This window comes from Rhinolophus ferrumequinum, chromosome 16 (genome assembly GCF_004115265.2).
Source record: "Rhinolophus ferrumequinum isolate MPI-CBG mRhiFer1 chromosome 16, mRhiFer1_v1.p, whole genome shotgun sequence".
In the NCBI taxonomy this organism is placed as follows: Eukaryota; Metazoa; Chordata; class Mammalia; order Chiroptera; family Rhinolophidae; genus Rhinolophus; species Rhinolophus ferrumequinum.
In genome coordinates, this window is record NC_046299.1 from 63774595 (window position 1) to 63788222 (window position 13628).

The window sequence follows — 13628 nt, forward strand, 5'->3', positions numbered from 1 at the left end:
ACATGAGTAACAGACTTTCATTTTCCTCTAAGATTTCTAAATTATGTGTGACAGTTGAAGCTATAAAATGATAACATGTCTGATGTAGTTCTCAACATATGTAGAAGAAATATTTAAGGGACATAGAGGCACAATTTATACGTTTCACTTGAACTGTTCAAATGTAGACACCAGTGCACTGTGATATGTTTTATATATATATACACATACATATATATAAAATGAGATACATCAACCACTAAAAAAGCTATGGAAAGCAATATACTCAGAAACACTACAGACAAATCAAAATGGAATTCTGAAAAATGTTCTAGTAACACACAGGAAGGTAGGAAAAAAAGAAATGATGAATAGAGAACAAACAAAAATCAAAATATAAATTGGCAGACTGAAAGCTCTAACATATCGGTAACTACATTAAACATAAATTGCCCAAGTTTGCCAATTAAAAAACATTTGCAAAATCAATTTAAAAAAATGATTGACCTATATGCTGTCTACAAGAAACTCACTTCAAATATGATACAGGTAGGCTGAAAGTAAAAGTACAGAAAAAGAAATGCCATGCAAACATTAATTTCTAAAAAGGAGTAGCTATATTACTATCAAATAAATTTCAGAGCAAAGAAAATTACCAGATCCAGTGATATTACATTACATTATATTACAAGTACAGAATGATAAGAGTCAATCCACCAGACAAATACAGTAATCCTAAATGTCTACACTTCAAACAACCGCTAGAAAATATGTGAAGCAAAAACTGACAAAACTGAAAGGAAAAATAGATAAATGCACAACATTCTCTCAACAATTAATAAAACAACTAGACAGAAAATCATTAAAGATATTTAAAAATTTCAACCATACTATCAAACAATAAGACCCAATACCAGCAGAATACACATTCTCTTCAAGCACTTACATACGATTTATCAAGATAGACCATACCCCGGGTCAAACCTCAACAAATTTAAAGGAATTTAAATCATACAAAGTGTTCTCTAACCACAATTGGAAATAAATAATAGAAAGATAACAGGAAATTTTCCAAACGTTTGGAAAATAACAACACTCCTAAATAATTCATGGGACAAAGAGGCAGTCCCAAGGGAAATCAAAACATGTTAACTGAATAGAAATGATAACACACATATCAAAACTTGTGGAACATAGCTAAAGCAGTGCTGCGAGGGCAATTTGTAACAATAAATGCCTTTTTTTTACATTAGAAAAAAGAAAAATCTGAAATTAGTAAATTAATATCCCACTTAGAGAAACCAGAAGAAGAACATCAAAATAAAGTCAAAGAAAGCAGAAGGAAGTAAATAATAAAAACGAGAGCAGAAATCAATGAGCTTGAAAACAGAAAAATAATAGAGAAAATAAGTGGAACAAAAAACTGGCTTTTTGAAAAGTTCAATCAAATTGATCACTCTCTAACAGGATTGACAGAAGAAAAGGAGAGAAGACAATCAATATCAATATCAGAAAACAAACAGGGATATCACCAGACTCTGCACGTATGACAAAGATAATAAGAGAATACTATGAGCAACTTTATACATAAAAACCTGACAACTTAGATAAAAATGGACCAATTCCTCAAAAAGTACAAACTATTACAATTCACCCCAAATGTAGTAAATGCTTTGAATAGTCCTACAGCTATTAAGGAATTTGAATTCATAATCAAACTCCCAAAAAAGAGATCTGCAAGCCCAGAGAATTTCATGGGAGAATTCTAACAAGTGTTTAAAGAAAAATTAACACCAATACTATACAATCCCATTCAGAATATAGAAGAGGAGGTAACATTCCCTAAATTATTTTATGAAGCCAGCATTATTGTGACTTTAAAACCAGAGAAAAACAGCACCAAAAAAACACAAAAAACTATAAACCAGTATCCCTCATGAACATAGATTCAAAACCCTTAGCAAAATGTTATCAAGTAGAATTCACTAAGACAAAAGAATTACATATCATGACCAAATGGAGTCTATTCAGGGATGTGAGGCTAGTTCAATATTCAAAAATCCATCAGTGTAATCCACCACATTAACAAGCTAAAAGAGAAAAAAATCACATGATCATATCAAGTGATTCAGGAAAAGCATTTAACAAAATTCTACACCCATCCATTCATGACAAAAACTCTCGGAAAGCTGGAAATAAGGGGAAACTTCTTCAACCTTATAAAGAATATCTACAAAAAACCAACAGCTAGCATCATACTTAATAGCGAGAAACAAGATGCTTTCCCACTAAGATCAAGAACAAGGCAACAGTTTCTGTCATTGCCATGCCTGCTCAACATTGTCCTGGAAGTTCCTGCCAGTCCAATAAGGCAAGAAAAGGAAATAAAAGGCATACCATTTAGGAAGGAAGAAATACAACTGTCCCTATTTATAGATGATATGGTCTATGTAGAAAATCCCAAGGCACTGAAAAAAAATTCCTAGAATTAATAAGTGAGTTCAATAAGGTCACACGATACAAGACCAACATACACAAATCAACTTCTATATACTAACAATTATACATAGAAAGAGAAAATTTAAAGACAACACAACATAATTTACAGTCAAAAAATTCTTAAGTGTAAGTCTAATAACGCACATACAGGTCTCATATTAAAAACTCCACAAAACAAACAAACAAACAAAAACTCCACAATGCTGATAAGAGAACTAAAAGAGAGCTTAATAAATGGACATACCACATTCATGGAAAAATAAATATGATAAAAAGGTCAAATCTCCCCACATTCATGCATAGAATTAATGTAATTCCTATGAAAATCCCAGCAAGACTTTTTTGTTGATATACATAAGATTATTGAAAGGTAAATGAACTAGAATTGCTAAAAGGTTTTTTTAAAAAAGAAGAATAAGGTAAGAGGGCTTACTCTACCATCTTGAAACTCATATACCTACAGAAATCAAGACTGTGTGGTATTGGCAGAGGGACAGACACATACATCAATGGAAAGGAAAAGCTAGCCCAGAAATAGTCCACACAAGTATGACCGACTGATTTTTTACAAGGGAGCAAAATCAATTCAATAAAGAAAGGATAGTTTTCAACCAATCATGCTGGAGTAATTGGGTATTAGAGGGAAAAAAAGTACCTGGACCTAAATTCACAAATAAACTTAAAATGGATTGTAGATTTAAATGTAAAATATAAAACTAAATAACTTTTAGGAGAAAATGGAAGAAAAAATCTTGGAGACTTGGGGCTTGGTTAAAAACTCCTCAGACATATCAAAAGCATGAACCATAAAAAAATTATATATGTATATATGTATATATATATATATATATATATATATATATACACACACACACACACATATATATATCAGTAAATAGACTTAATGAAAATTAAATACTTTTGTTCTATAAAAAGACTTTGTGAAGAGAATGGAGAGACAAGCTAAGAGACCTGGAGAAAATATTTGGAGATCACATATTTGACAAAGGACTCATATACAAAATATATTAAGAACTCTTAAAATTCAATAGTAAAAGAGAAAACAAGCAATCCAATTAGTAAATGAGAAAAAGTCATGAAGAGAATTCTTGCTCTATCAGAAAATTCCTCCTTGCCTTCCTGGGGTCCTAGCCTGTTCTTTTACCTACTGCTGACTTTCTGAGAGACCCTAGTGTATTAGTTTTCTTTTGTTACATTTATGGTAATTTGATACACAGCAAAAGAAAAATAACACTGCAAGAATTCTTTCTCACACACCACAGGATTCTGAACCATTGTCTTGGCAGGAATCTGGAACAGGGGAAAAGATGTCAGGAAAGATTTTTACAAAGATCTCAGGGATTAAGAGCCAAGAAATAAAGTGATGACTTTCACTTGTAAGATAAAAACGAATTTCATTCTCTTTACCGCAGCCTCTGCCACCTTTTCATTATAAATTAAGGGGAGGGAAAGGCCTCTGTTCTCTTCAATAACTCTGGCTCCTTCAATGAAGAATGTTTTAGGCAACTGGAACATAATTAAAGTGATATTGTATTTCCTTTATTATCATGATTATAATAATACATAGAATTCAGCGGGTGCTTTCCAACAGAATTAAAATGGAGACAGATGGCTGACAGTTTGGTTGGAATTAGAATCCATAGGAATATTTTATATGTCAGCTTTAAAAAATGAAGGTGCAAACTACTAATAAAATGCTTAGGAATTTTACCAGATATTTTCAATAGCTATTCTTAGACCAATATTTTAGCAAAATTTGAAAGTATCGATTGGTCAGTAGTTAAGTGGCAAATAATTTATTTAGAATTATGACAATCATAATCAAAACCTTGTTGTAAATCGTTTCACATTATGTCAAAAGTACATCCTATGGCTCCAAATGTGATGCCCAGAGAAGGACACAAGATCAGTTACATAGTTTTCTGATGGGGAATGGATAACCAGAATTTAATCACTAGGATATCATGCAAACCCCCAATTAAGGAAAGTTCTATGAAACAAAAAAGAGGGTGGGGAATGGAAACTTCTAAAATATCAGTGCCGTAAAAGACAAACAAAGGCTGTGAAGATGTTCCAGACTAAATAAAGCGTACGAGACATGGTTACCAAATACAATACCTGGCCCTCCTCTGGCCCCTTCGCTAACGTGTAGTAAAAGCTGCAAAGGGCATTGTAGGGTCAACTGAAAATATTGGACTATGATATAGATTATGTGGAAATATTTTGTCAATGTTAAATTTCCTAAAGTTGATAACTACACTGTGGTTATGTAAGAGATTATTTCTAAAGAAATGCACACTAATGTATTTAGAGGTTTAAAAAAAAAGCCATGATGTATACAATTTACTTTCAAATGGCTCAGAGAAAAGATCTCTTTCTGATAAATTTGATTGTATCACGTTTAGAGACTTTTGCCCAACAAAGGATGCCACAAAGATAAAAGATAAACAACCTATTGAAAGAACATATTTACAACATATGACAAATAAGTAATATCCAGAAAAAATACACAAAAGAGCAATAACCAAATAAAACTATTTGAAATTTATAGAAAAAGAAAACGGCTATCTAATAAATGTAGGAAAAATGGTTATTCTCACTAGTAATCAGGAACACGTAAACTTGAAACTTGGCAATAATATTTTACAATCCTCCAATAGTCCGAAAATGAGACGTCTGACTAGATTCAAGTATCACTGAATCTGTAGGGGAACAGATATGTCCAGATCTCACTGGTGGAGAGCAATTTGGTAATATTCAATAAAAGGAGACTGTGCATACGCATGGCACAGAAACTCCTCTTCCAGATGTGTCTCCTAGAAAAACAGCTGCAATGAATTTCAGGAGATACAACCAAGAAGGTTCATTGCAGCAGCATTGACAGTCACGCAAAAAGCTACAACCGAAATTCCATCAGTACCAGATTGGATAACTAAGTTATGATATAATGTTTCAACAGAATCTTACAGGCTGTTGCGATGACTACGTCTGATTCATATTATCAGAACGGGTAGTTAAAGGCAGCACGTTGCTATGGCGGCATTAGGTCAAGTCTTTAACACCAAGAAAGCAACAAAGGAAGGAAGTGCAGGCAAAGCAGGGGTGCTGTTTCCTCTGGGGAGGGGGGCCGAGGAAAACAAGACAGAGGAGGGGAGCTGAAGGCTTCAACTCCGTCTCTGATGTTCTGTTTCTTTGATGGATATGTTGATTGATCAACTAGCTACTTTTAAATACATATACCTAAAACAAGCCAATTTTAAATGTGTTAATTCAGGGTTTTGGGTCCATGAACGTTTGTTACATTGATCTCAGTTTTAAAAAATATTTTTAGAATATTCAAACACTGGTTTTTCAAAACCTGTCCAATTACTCTGGGTATGGGAAATAACGGACCTAGCTTCTCTTCCCAGAGTCCCATGAGCGAGAGCCCGGACGTCATTGGGGCGAGTAGGCAGAGATGCTCCTTTGCCTATCGTGCTGCCCCTGAAAGCCTTCTTACCCACAGTTGTCACATACAACCTGGGGAACTGGCCTGGTCACCCTCCCTCACATGTCATTCGTTAGTAGGTTGTACTAGATAATCCCCTAGGTCCCTTTCACCGGTCCATAAAGGAAAAACCCTTTTCCTTCCAGCTTTCAACAGGCTTTCATGTTATTTTTTTGTTCGTAGAAACTTATTTATTGCGATTAAGAATATATGTGATCATTAGAAAAATTTCAATGCAGAGAAACTGAAAAATGCCTCATAATCCTATTTTCTAAAAAGAATAAAAGATACTATTAATCATTTGCTATGTTTCCCTCCAGTCAATTTTTGGATAGATAAGCAAACATGCAAAATATAACTACATAATTTTAACTCTGTATCTATCTCTTTGTCACTACTCCTCTGTCCATGTCAGTTCTGAGAAAGTTGTGCTTTTCATTTAAACATGCTGGATATTGTTTGAACCCTTACAGCATAATCGATTTAGCCAGATTCCTTCTGATAATCACTTGTTTCTGGACTTCACTGTGGTCAGCAGTGCTAAAAACATTCTATTAAATCTAAGGTAAATAATTTACCCTATTATTTCATTAAGATGAATTTTGAAGTTGGAATTTCTCGGTAGAAGGTTGTGGGCAGCTTATATTTTGACACATATTACCAAATTGTCTCTGGTAAGATCGGATCAATTAGTTTCCCCGATATCCAGGAGTGAGGGCTCACCTCCCAGCAGATACCAGCTGCACGTTTTAAACGTGGGAACAACCTGAATTCTCTCACCAGCCCTGTGAGATGGGTATTCTCACTACCCCCAAATTACAGAGGAGAACGCTGCACACAAATAGGATGAATGACCTGTTCTCTGAGCTGGTAATAGCGGAGCTAGGACGAGCATTCCAGGGATTTAGAGCGGAGGCTCACCCCTAACCACTACTATCTCTATGAAGAATTTCTCAAAGCACTAACCAGCTGTGATACCTTGGCCAAGTAATTAAAATCTAACCCATAAAATGCAGGTAAGGGTGGGACCTACGCCATAGAGTTGTCGTGGGGACTGAATGAGCTCATGTAAAGTGTTAAGCAAATTACAGAAGCATTCAAAAATGTTAGGTGTTATTATTTCTTTCATTATTTGTGAGCATGAGCATTTTAAAGGCTTACTGTCTGTTTGTAATTCTTCAGCGAATTGCCTGTTTGTATAATCTGCACTGTTTTCATTGGGTTTCTTAAATTTAACTTCCTATTTTTCCCCAGGAGAGACTATCTAGATAGGTCAAAAGCAGAAACAAAGATTAGACATCTGCCACCTATTGCCACTTTCCTGGGCACACTTTGCCTCAGCTGCCCTGCAGGTCTTTAGTTCTTGCTGGCTGGTTTCCACCATCCCTCACTGCCACTGTCCAGGATTGTTTCCGCATGTCAACTAGTAGATGCTGTGGCTGTCCATCCACCTGATACGTTCACTCCCAGAAGCCAAGTTCTTTGTCCTGTTGTAGGCTTCAGACAGAGTCCTGCCCATGGAACTAACTTTGCCAGTTCCAGGATACAGGCTATTGCTCCATAGACAGAAGATTAAATTCAGAGACAGACTGCTTGCCTTTGAGTCTTGACCCAGTGCAAGTTTTGGGAAATCCCTCTGTGTATTCAAGGGTTGTCCATTGCCTCTCTAAGAAATAACAGCTGATGTCACAGGGGATCTTGCAAAGTCGTATAGCTCTTTCCTCTCCGTCTCTGCCTATGGGTGTTTCTAACCATCACTCTGTGCCTCCATCTCTCTCTCTCGGTTTCTTCCTCTCCACTTCTATGGCCTTATATTACTTCCTCTACATCTGGCCCTACTTTTTTTTAGTCTCTGTCTCTCTCCCTTCTTCCTTCTTTTGATGCACAGGATTAAAGACGACTTTAAAAAACAAAGAAACCTCCGGGCAACTAGGAGCCTACTTCCCTCCATAATAAGACTGGTTCACCATTAACTACAGAGAAGCATCTACATACCTACATTTTCTCCTCTTATGTAACTATTTTCATTTGACTTAATCAAATTTAAGTTAATTTTCACACAATCCTAGAAGGTAAACATTATTAGCACCCTTTCTATTCATCCAGAGACTGATACTGAGAGAGTCTAAGAAGTTTGAGAAGTTTGAGAGTCTAAGAAGTTTGAGTGAGAGGGTCTAAGAAGTGTGCTGCAGTTTGTCAGCAGTGGAGCCTCGGTTTAAAGCCAGATCTCAGCCCAGGCCCCAAGCCGAAAGCTCTTTCTGCCACATGACCCTTTCCTGTTTGCCCCTGGCCCAGAAGCATTTGTAAGTTGCAGCTGGAATGAAACAGACAAGCGCATTGCATGCTAACCAGTCAAAGTGAGAAAAGCCATCTCTCCAAAGCATCTCACACCATGCTTTAGGGACCGAGGCCCAATGGGCAGATCTCCCCAAGTTTCCCTCTCAGGGTGGCATCCCAGCCACAGAAGGGTAACATGCACCCATTGCCGCACTCCTCACTTACCCAGCAGAGGAGGCGGGTTTCCCTCCTGTCTGCAGAAGGGTACCGTGTACCCCATTGCCGCACTCCTCACTTACCCAGCAGAGGAGGCGGGTTTCCCTCTCAGGGTGGTTCCCCTGTCTGCAGAAGGGTACCGTGTACCCCATTGCCGCAGTCCTCACTTACCCAGGAGAAGCAGGAAAACTCTCAGCACTCCGGCCACTGAGCCCATGTTGGTTCTCTGCTCCCGGCTCCTCGGGCTCCTCGCAGGGCAGGCACCTGCGGGCTATGTGACCCAAGGCTCCAGGCAACAGGAGCAGAGCCCCACATGACGGAAGGCCAGGAAACCACTGCTACAGCCCCACACTGCTCAGTTCCTCTCATCCGGGCCTCTGCCAGGTGGTGAAGGCTGTGGCCCACAATGAGGGCTCACTGTGACTTGCCGGGTATCAGTTCTCCCGAAATCCTCCCCACACGGCAGGGAACACAGGCACTGTCGGCTGCAGATTGTGGCCCAAAGACCCAGGCCAGTGAGTCTCAGAGGGCGAAGCAGCCAAAGCGGTCAGCCTAGGTGTCCAGCTCCTGCTGCAGCCCCCACAGTTTTGGGGCGGGGGTGGAAACTTCCCCCTTCCCAGCCCACCGTACAGCCCAGTCACTGGTTTTGTGGCATGAATCCCTTCGAGTTGGGGGACACCTGTGACTCTTTTCTTAGAATAACATCTTTAAATGCCCAAAAAAAGTATGTAGAGATTATAAAAGAAACCACTTCCTGTTGAAATATGGTTATCAAAATATGTAGAAAATAGACATCATACAGCAGTGTATGTGCTTCTTTATCCGCACAGTAAATAGCAAGATCTAGTGGCAGGTGAAATAACTACCACAATCTAGATGTCAGGATGAATGTCATGAGATTTACAGAGATCAGTAACAGCTGTAATGTGAATGAAACCATCCGCAATACATACCGTGTTTCCCCAAAAATAAGACCCAGTCGAACAATCAACTCTCATGTGTCTTTTGGAGCAAAAATCAACATAAGACCCAGTATTATATTATATTATATTATATTATATTATATTATATTATATTATATTAAGGACTGGGTCTTATATTAATTTTTGCTCCAGAAGGTGCGTTAGAGCTGATTGTCCGTCTAGGTCTTATTTTCAGGTAAACATGGCAGTACTGGTAATAGAGTCACCCAGGTGGTAATATCACTGGGGTTTGTAGGCTGCACTCATGTCAGAAGGAAATGCTAACTTTCTAGTACAGGTTAGAAGATAGAGATGTGACTTTCTCCAGTCCAAGGTCACAAGCCCCAGGCCAAGCCCCTGCTCTGGAGGCCCCTTGGTTGTCAACACAGGCCCAACTCACAGATGTGGGGCCATGTGTTTCTGTACTTCTTGATACCAGCTTGACTGTCAAGCCACCAACTCAACTGTATAAGAAATGTCACTTTAAAAAATGTAAAGCAACTTAATGACAATTGTTGAGCCTCATTCAACTGAGCTGGCTGATATTACAGTCTTTTCATTCTTGGTTTCCCTCCACCAAATTCCTAAGACAGCCAGCTCACAGAGCACTTCCCACCATTCTGGGTACTCTCTCTAAGAGATATTCTAAATATGACATTTATTTGACCTCCGGTATTATATTATATTATATTACATTATATTATATTATACCTGGTCTTATACTATAGTAAAACAAGACCGGGTCTTATATATTAATTTTTGCTCCAAAAGATGCATTAGAGCCCATGGTCCGGCTAAGTCTTATTTTCGGGGAAACACAGTATTAAACATTTTGGATCAGTCTTCACCTGCACCAGGAAACATACTCTCTCTTGCTTCTTGTGAAACATGTGGACTTTTAACATTTTTATCCCACTTAGTGGAGATAATTGTGAGATAAATATTTTGCTTTCCCCTAAGTGAAGGGTAGTAGGTTGTGGCTGAGGAGGCAGGAAAAGCACAAGGGACCTGCAAGCAGTCCTGGGCTTCCAGGTGCACCAAGATGCCCCCTTCTGCTTCTGTGACATCACTAATTCTCAAGTGGTGGCGACTGATTTCAAAAGGTTTTTGCCTAAATGTGTGAGGTTTCCTCTTTGGTGTAATGATCACTGATCTCTATACGGGATGCGTGTGACATCATTGGTCAATAAAAAATGTGTTAGAACTTGAAGAAATAAAGCTTCGAGTTTGAGAAAAAAAAATATATATATTAAAATAAAATAAAATAAAGTAAAATGGTTTTACATGGGGCAGATCAAACCAAACACCAGCAGGTAACTTCTGCTCTAGAATACCTCTCGAGACCTCTTCCAGGGTGTCACGTGGGGACTCTGGTCCCGCTCCCTGCACAAGAATGCAGGACATGGTGAGGCCAAAAAGGAACACCCACGGAGCTATAGATAGGGGAGTCATACCACTATAGTCTCGCTGGCGGCTGGGTTGGAGACACAGGAAGCAGGAGCCACCTGGTCCACAAACTGCCATCCACTTCGCTGCCAACCAACCAACCCCACTTGCTAGATGCAATCCCCATTTCTCTGCCAACCAACAACCAAACCCCTAGCGTAGCCACGGCAGTTATACTAGTGGCCAATGGCTAACTGGTAACAGCTGATGGCCACCCAGCCACAGCGGATGGCCATCTGATTACAGCTGATGGCCATCTAATAACCGAGCCAGCACCTTTCCATGTGAGGCTGAGAGCCTGGAAACTGCTCTCTGGGACTCTGTCCCCACACAGGGTTTGACCTTTCATACATAAACCCAGAATGGGAAGTTTCTGCAGCAACTTCTGCTTTTCACCCTACCACAACCTCCTGAAACCAGAAATTGCAGCATCTGCTACTTACTTGAACGGAGAAGGCAGAAATACAGAATGTCCTATTAGCTAGAATCTGAAAGATGCCTGACATCCAGCCATGCACCTGATGTAATCACTCGTTACCTCAGTGGTATGATGCCCCCCATTCAGTGTGGGAGTCTCACCCCATGCTCCTATAATGAACATCCAGTTCTTACCTGAGGTTGCTTCTGTCACAGGGCTGGGATGACTCCCATTAGACTGGGATCCAGGCAGGACAGTGGCCAGAGCAACTAGCCCACCACCAGATCCAGCACTCCATCTCAATAGTTTTTGTTGAATAAAAGAATCTTATGTAGCTCACACGCAGACCGAGCCAGCCCAGCCTCCAGCCTGCTAGTGGGGAGTTGGGGACCTCACCTTACATGTGCTTAGGAGGTAACCTGCTCTGCCAATCACAAAAGAATGAGCCAGGAGCTCTGATATTTGCATGGTTCTGTACATCCTCCAGCGTGGTCATGATCACGGGAAGGAAGCATCTGTCCCCCTCAATCCCCAGCCCCTAAGGACCAGCCCCAGAGCACACGATTCACACCTGATGTGCCTGTAGTGCAGCTGGCAGAGACTGTCAAACTACCATCATTGCAGGATATTTTTTAAAAATTAAAGATAGAGAAGATTTGAAACTGACATTGATTTATTGGACTTAAACAGAGCTCTGCATCCCCAAATTAGAAAATAACCATTCTTCTCAAGCTTACATGCAGTATTTACCAAAAAATTACAACATCTGAGTCATGAAGTAGCTCAAAATATTCAAAAAACGGGTGACATATAGACCACATTTCTTAGCACAATGCATGAATCCGATAACAATATTAAAAATACGTTGTTTCCATATGTTTGAAAATTTAAAAAACACACTTTTAAGTAACTCAAATGATCGTCGGGTACGAAGTCCCACTTAGGCAGCTGAGTGAGTTCTGCGTATCTAATGCACAGCCTGATGACTGTAACAAATTGTAATTAACATGTAAGTATTGTATACTTAAAATTTGCTAAGAGGGGAGATCTTAACTGTTCTCACCACACGCACATGTCATGTGATAGGTATGTTAATTAGCCTGATTGTAGAGATTATTTCATAATGTATATGTGTATCAAAACATCACTGAGGGGGGTTGTCATTGTGTGAGGGATATAAATAATAAATTTCTAACTATTACATTGTTTTGTGCACCTGAAACTAATAAAGAAATGTTAAAAAAAAAACAAACATCACTGAGTATACCTTAAATGTGTAAGTTTTATTTGTTAATTATACCTCAATAAAGATGGGGAAAAATCTTGGGTAATGCTAAAGTTAAGTTGAAAATATGAAAACATATGGCACACATCTTTGAAAGCAATTTTCTTTTCTCTGATAAAGCTGAACATTTGTATATCACATGATACAATAGATCTGCTCCTGGAGACATAACCAGGGACACTCTTAGACATGTACATTCAGAGATATGGAAAAGAATATTTATAGAGCATTTGTAATAGCAAAAGAGACCTTGAAAGAATGACGAAACCCATCAACAGGAGAATGGATAAATAATAAATGATAAATTTTTACAGTGCAGTGACATATAACTATATGAATGATTAAACTACAGCAATATATACAACTTGGGTAAATCTTAGGAACATAATATTATGTGAAAAATCAAATTGCAAAGTACAACTAACAGAGTGATATCATTTTCATGAAACATAGAAACAAGTAAAACTGAACAATAAAGAATATAAGGACTACATATAAGTTCTGACAATTAAGGTAGCGAACTCATCCTAGAAAAAGTGCTACATACCCCATTACTGAATATCACTATGGTCAACTTGAAGTACTCCCCTTGGGAAGCTATGCACCGATGCCAGCACCTAGTCCACCTTTCAAAGAAATTTTGGAACTCTTTTTCTGGAATGGCCATCAGAGCTCTCGTCGTATTACCCTTGATGTCCTGAATGTCATCAAAATGTCTTCCTTTCAATATTTCCTTTATCTTTGGGTAAAGAAAGAAGTCATTGGGGGCCAGATCAGGTGAGTAGGGAGGGTGTTCCAATACAGTTATTTGTTTACTGGCCAGAAACTCCCTCACAGGCAGTGCCGTGAGAGCTGGTACATTGTCATGATTCAAGAGCTCTTTCAGGACTATTTTTGTACTCACGTTTCTCATGCCAAGATTTTCAGTTAAGAGTTTTCTAACTGTTTCTCTATTGTTGTTTACGTGGGCTGCTATGCTTCTCACAGTCAGCCGACGATTTTGATGCACAATTTGATGAATTTTTGCAATGTTTTCGT

General features: G+C 38.6%; 1 protein-coding gene across 5 annotated transcripts in view; it reads right to left on the reverse strand.

Annotated features, from left to right (window-relative positions):
* Positions 1-8833, reverse strand: part of TMEM273 (transmembrane protein 273) — a 49160-nt gene extending 40327 nt beyond the window's left edge. For all 5 annotated transcript variants that reach the window (XR_004425264.1, XR_004425262.1, XR_004425263.1 and 2 more), the window contains exon 1: positions 8651-8833. Coding sequence is in view for 2 of the 5 variants with exons in the window: in XM_033129719.1 (XP_032985610.1) it covers positions 8651-8696 (46 nt within the window). In the remaining 3 variants the exon portion in view is untranslated. The remainder of the gene's footprint in view (positions 1-8650) is intronic.
* Positions 8834-13628: the final 4795 nt, after the last annotated feature.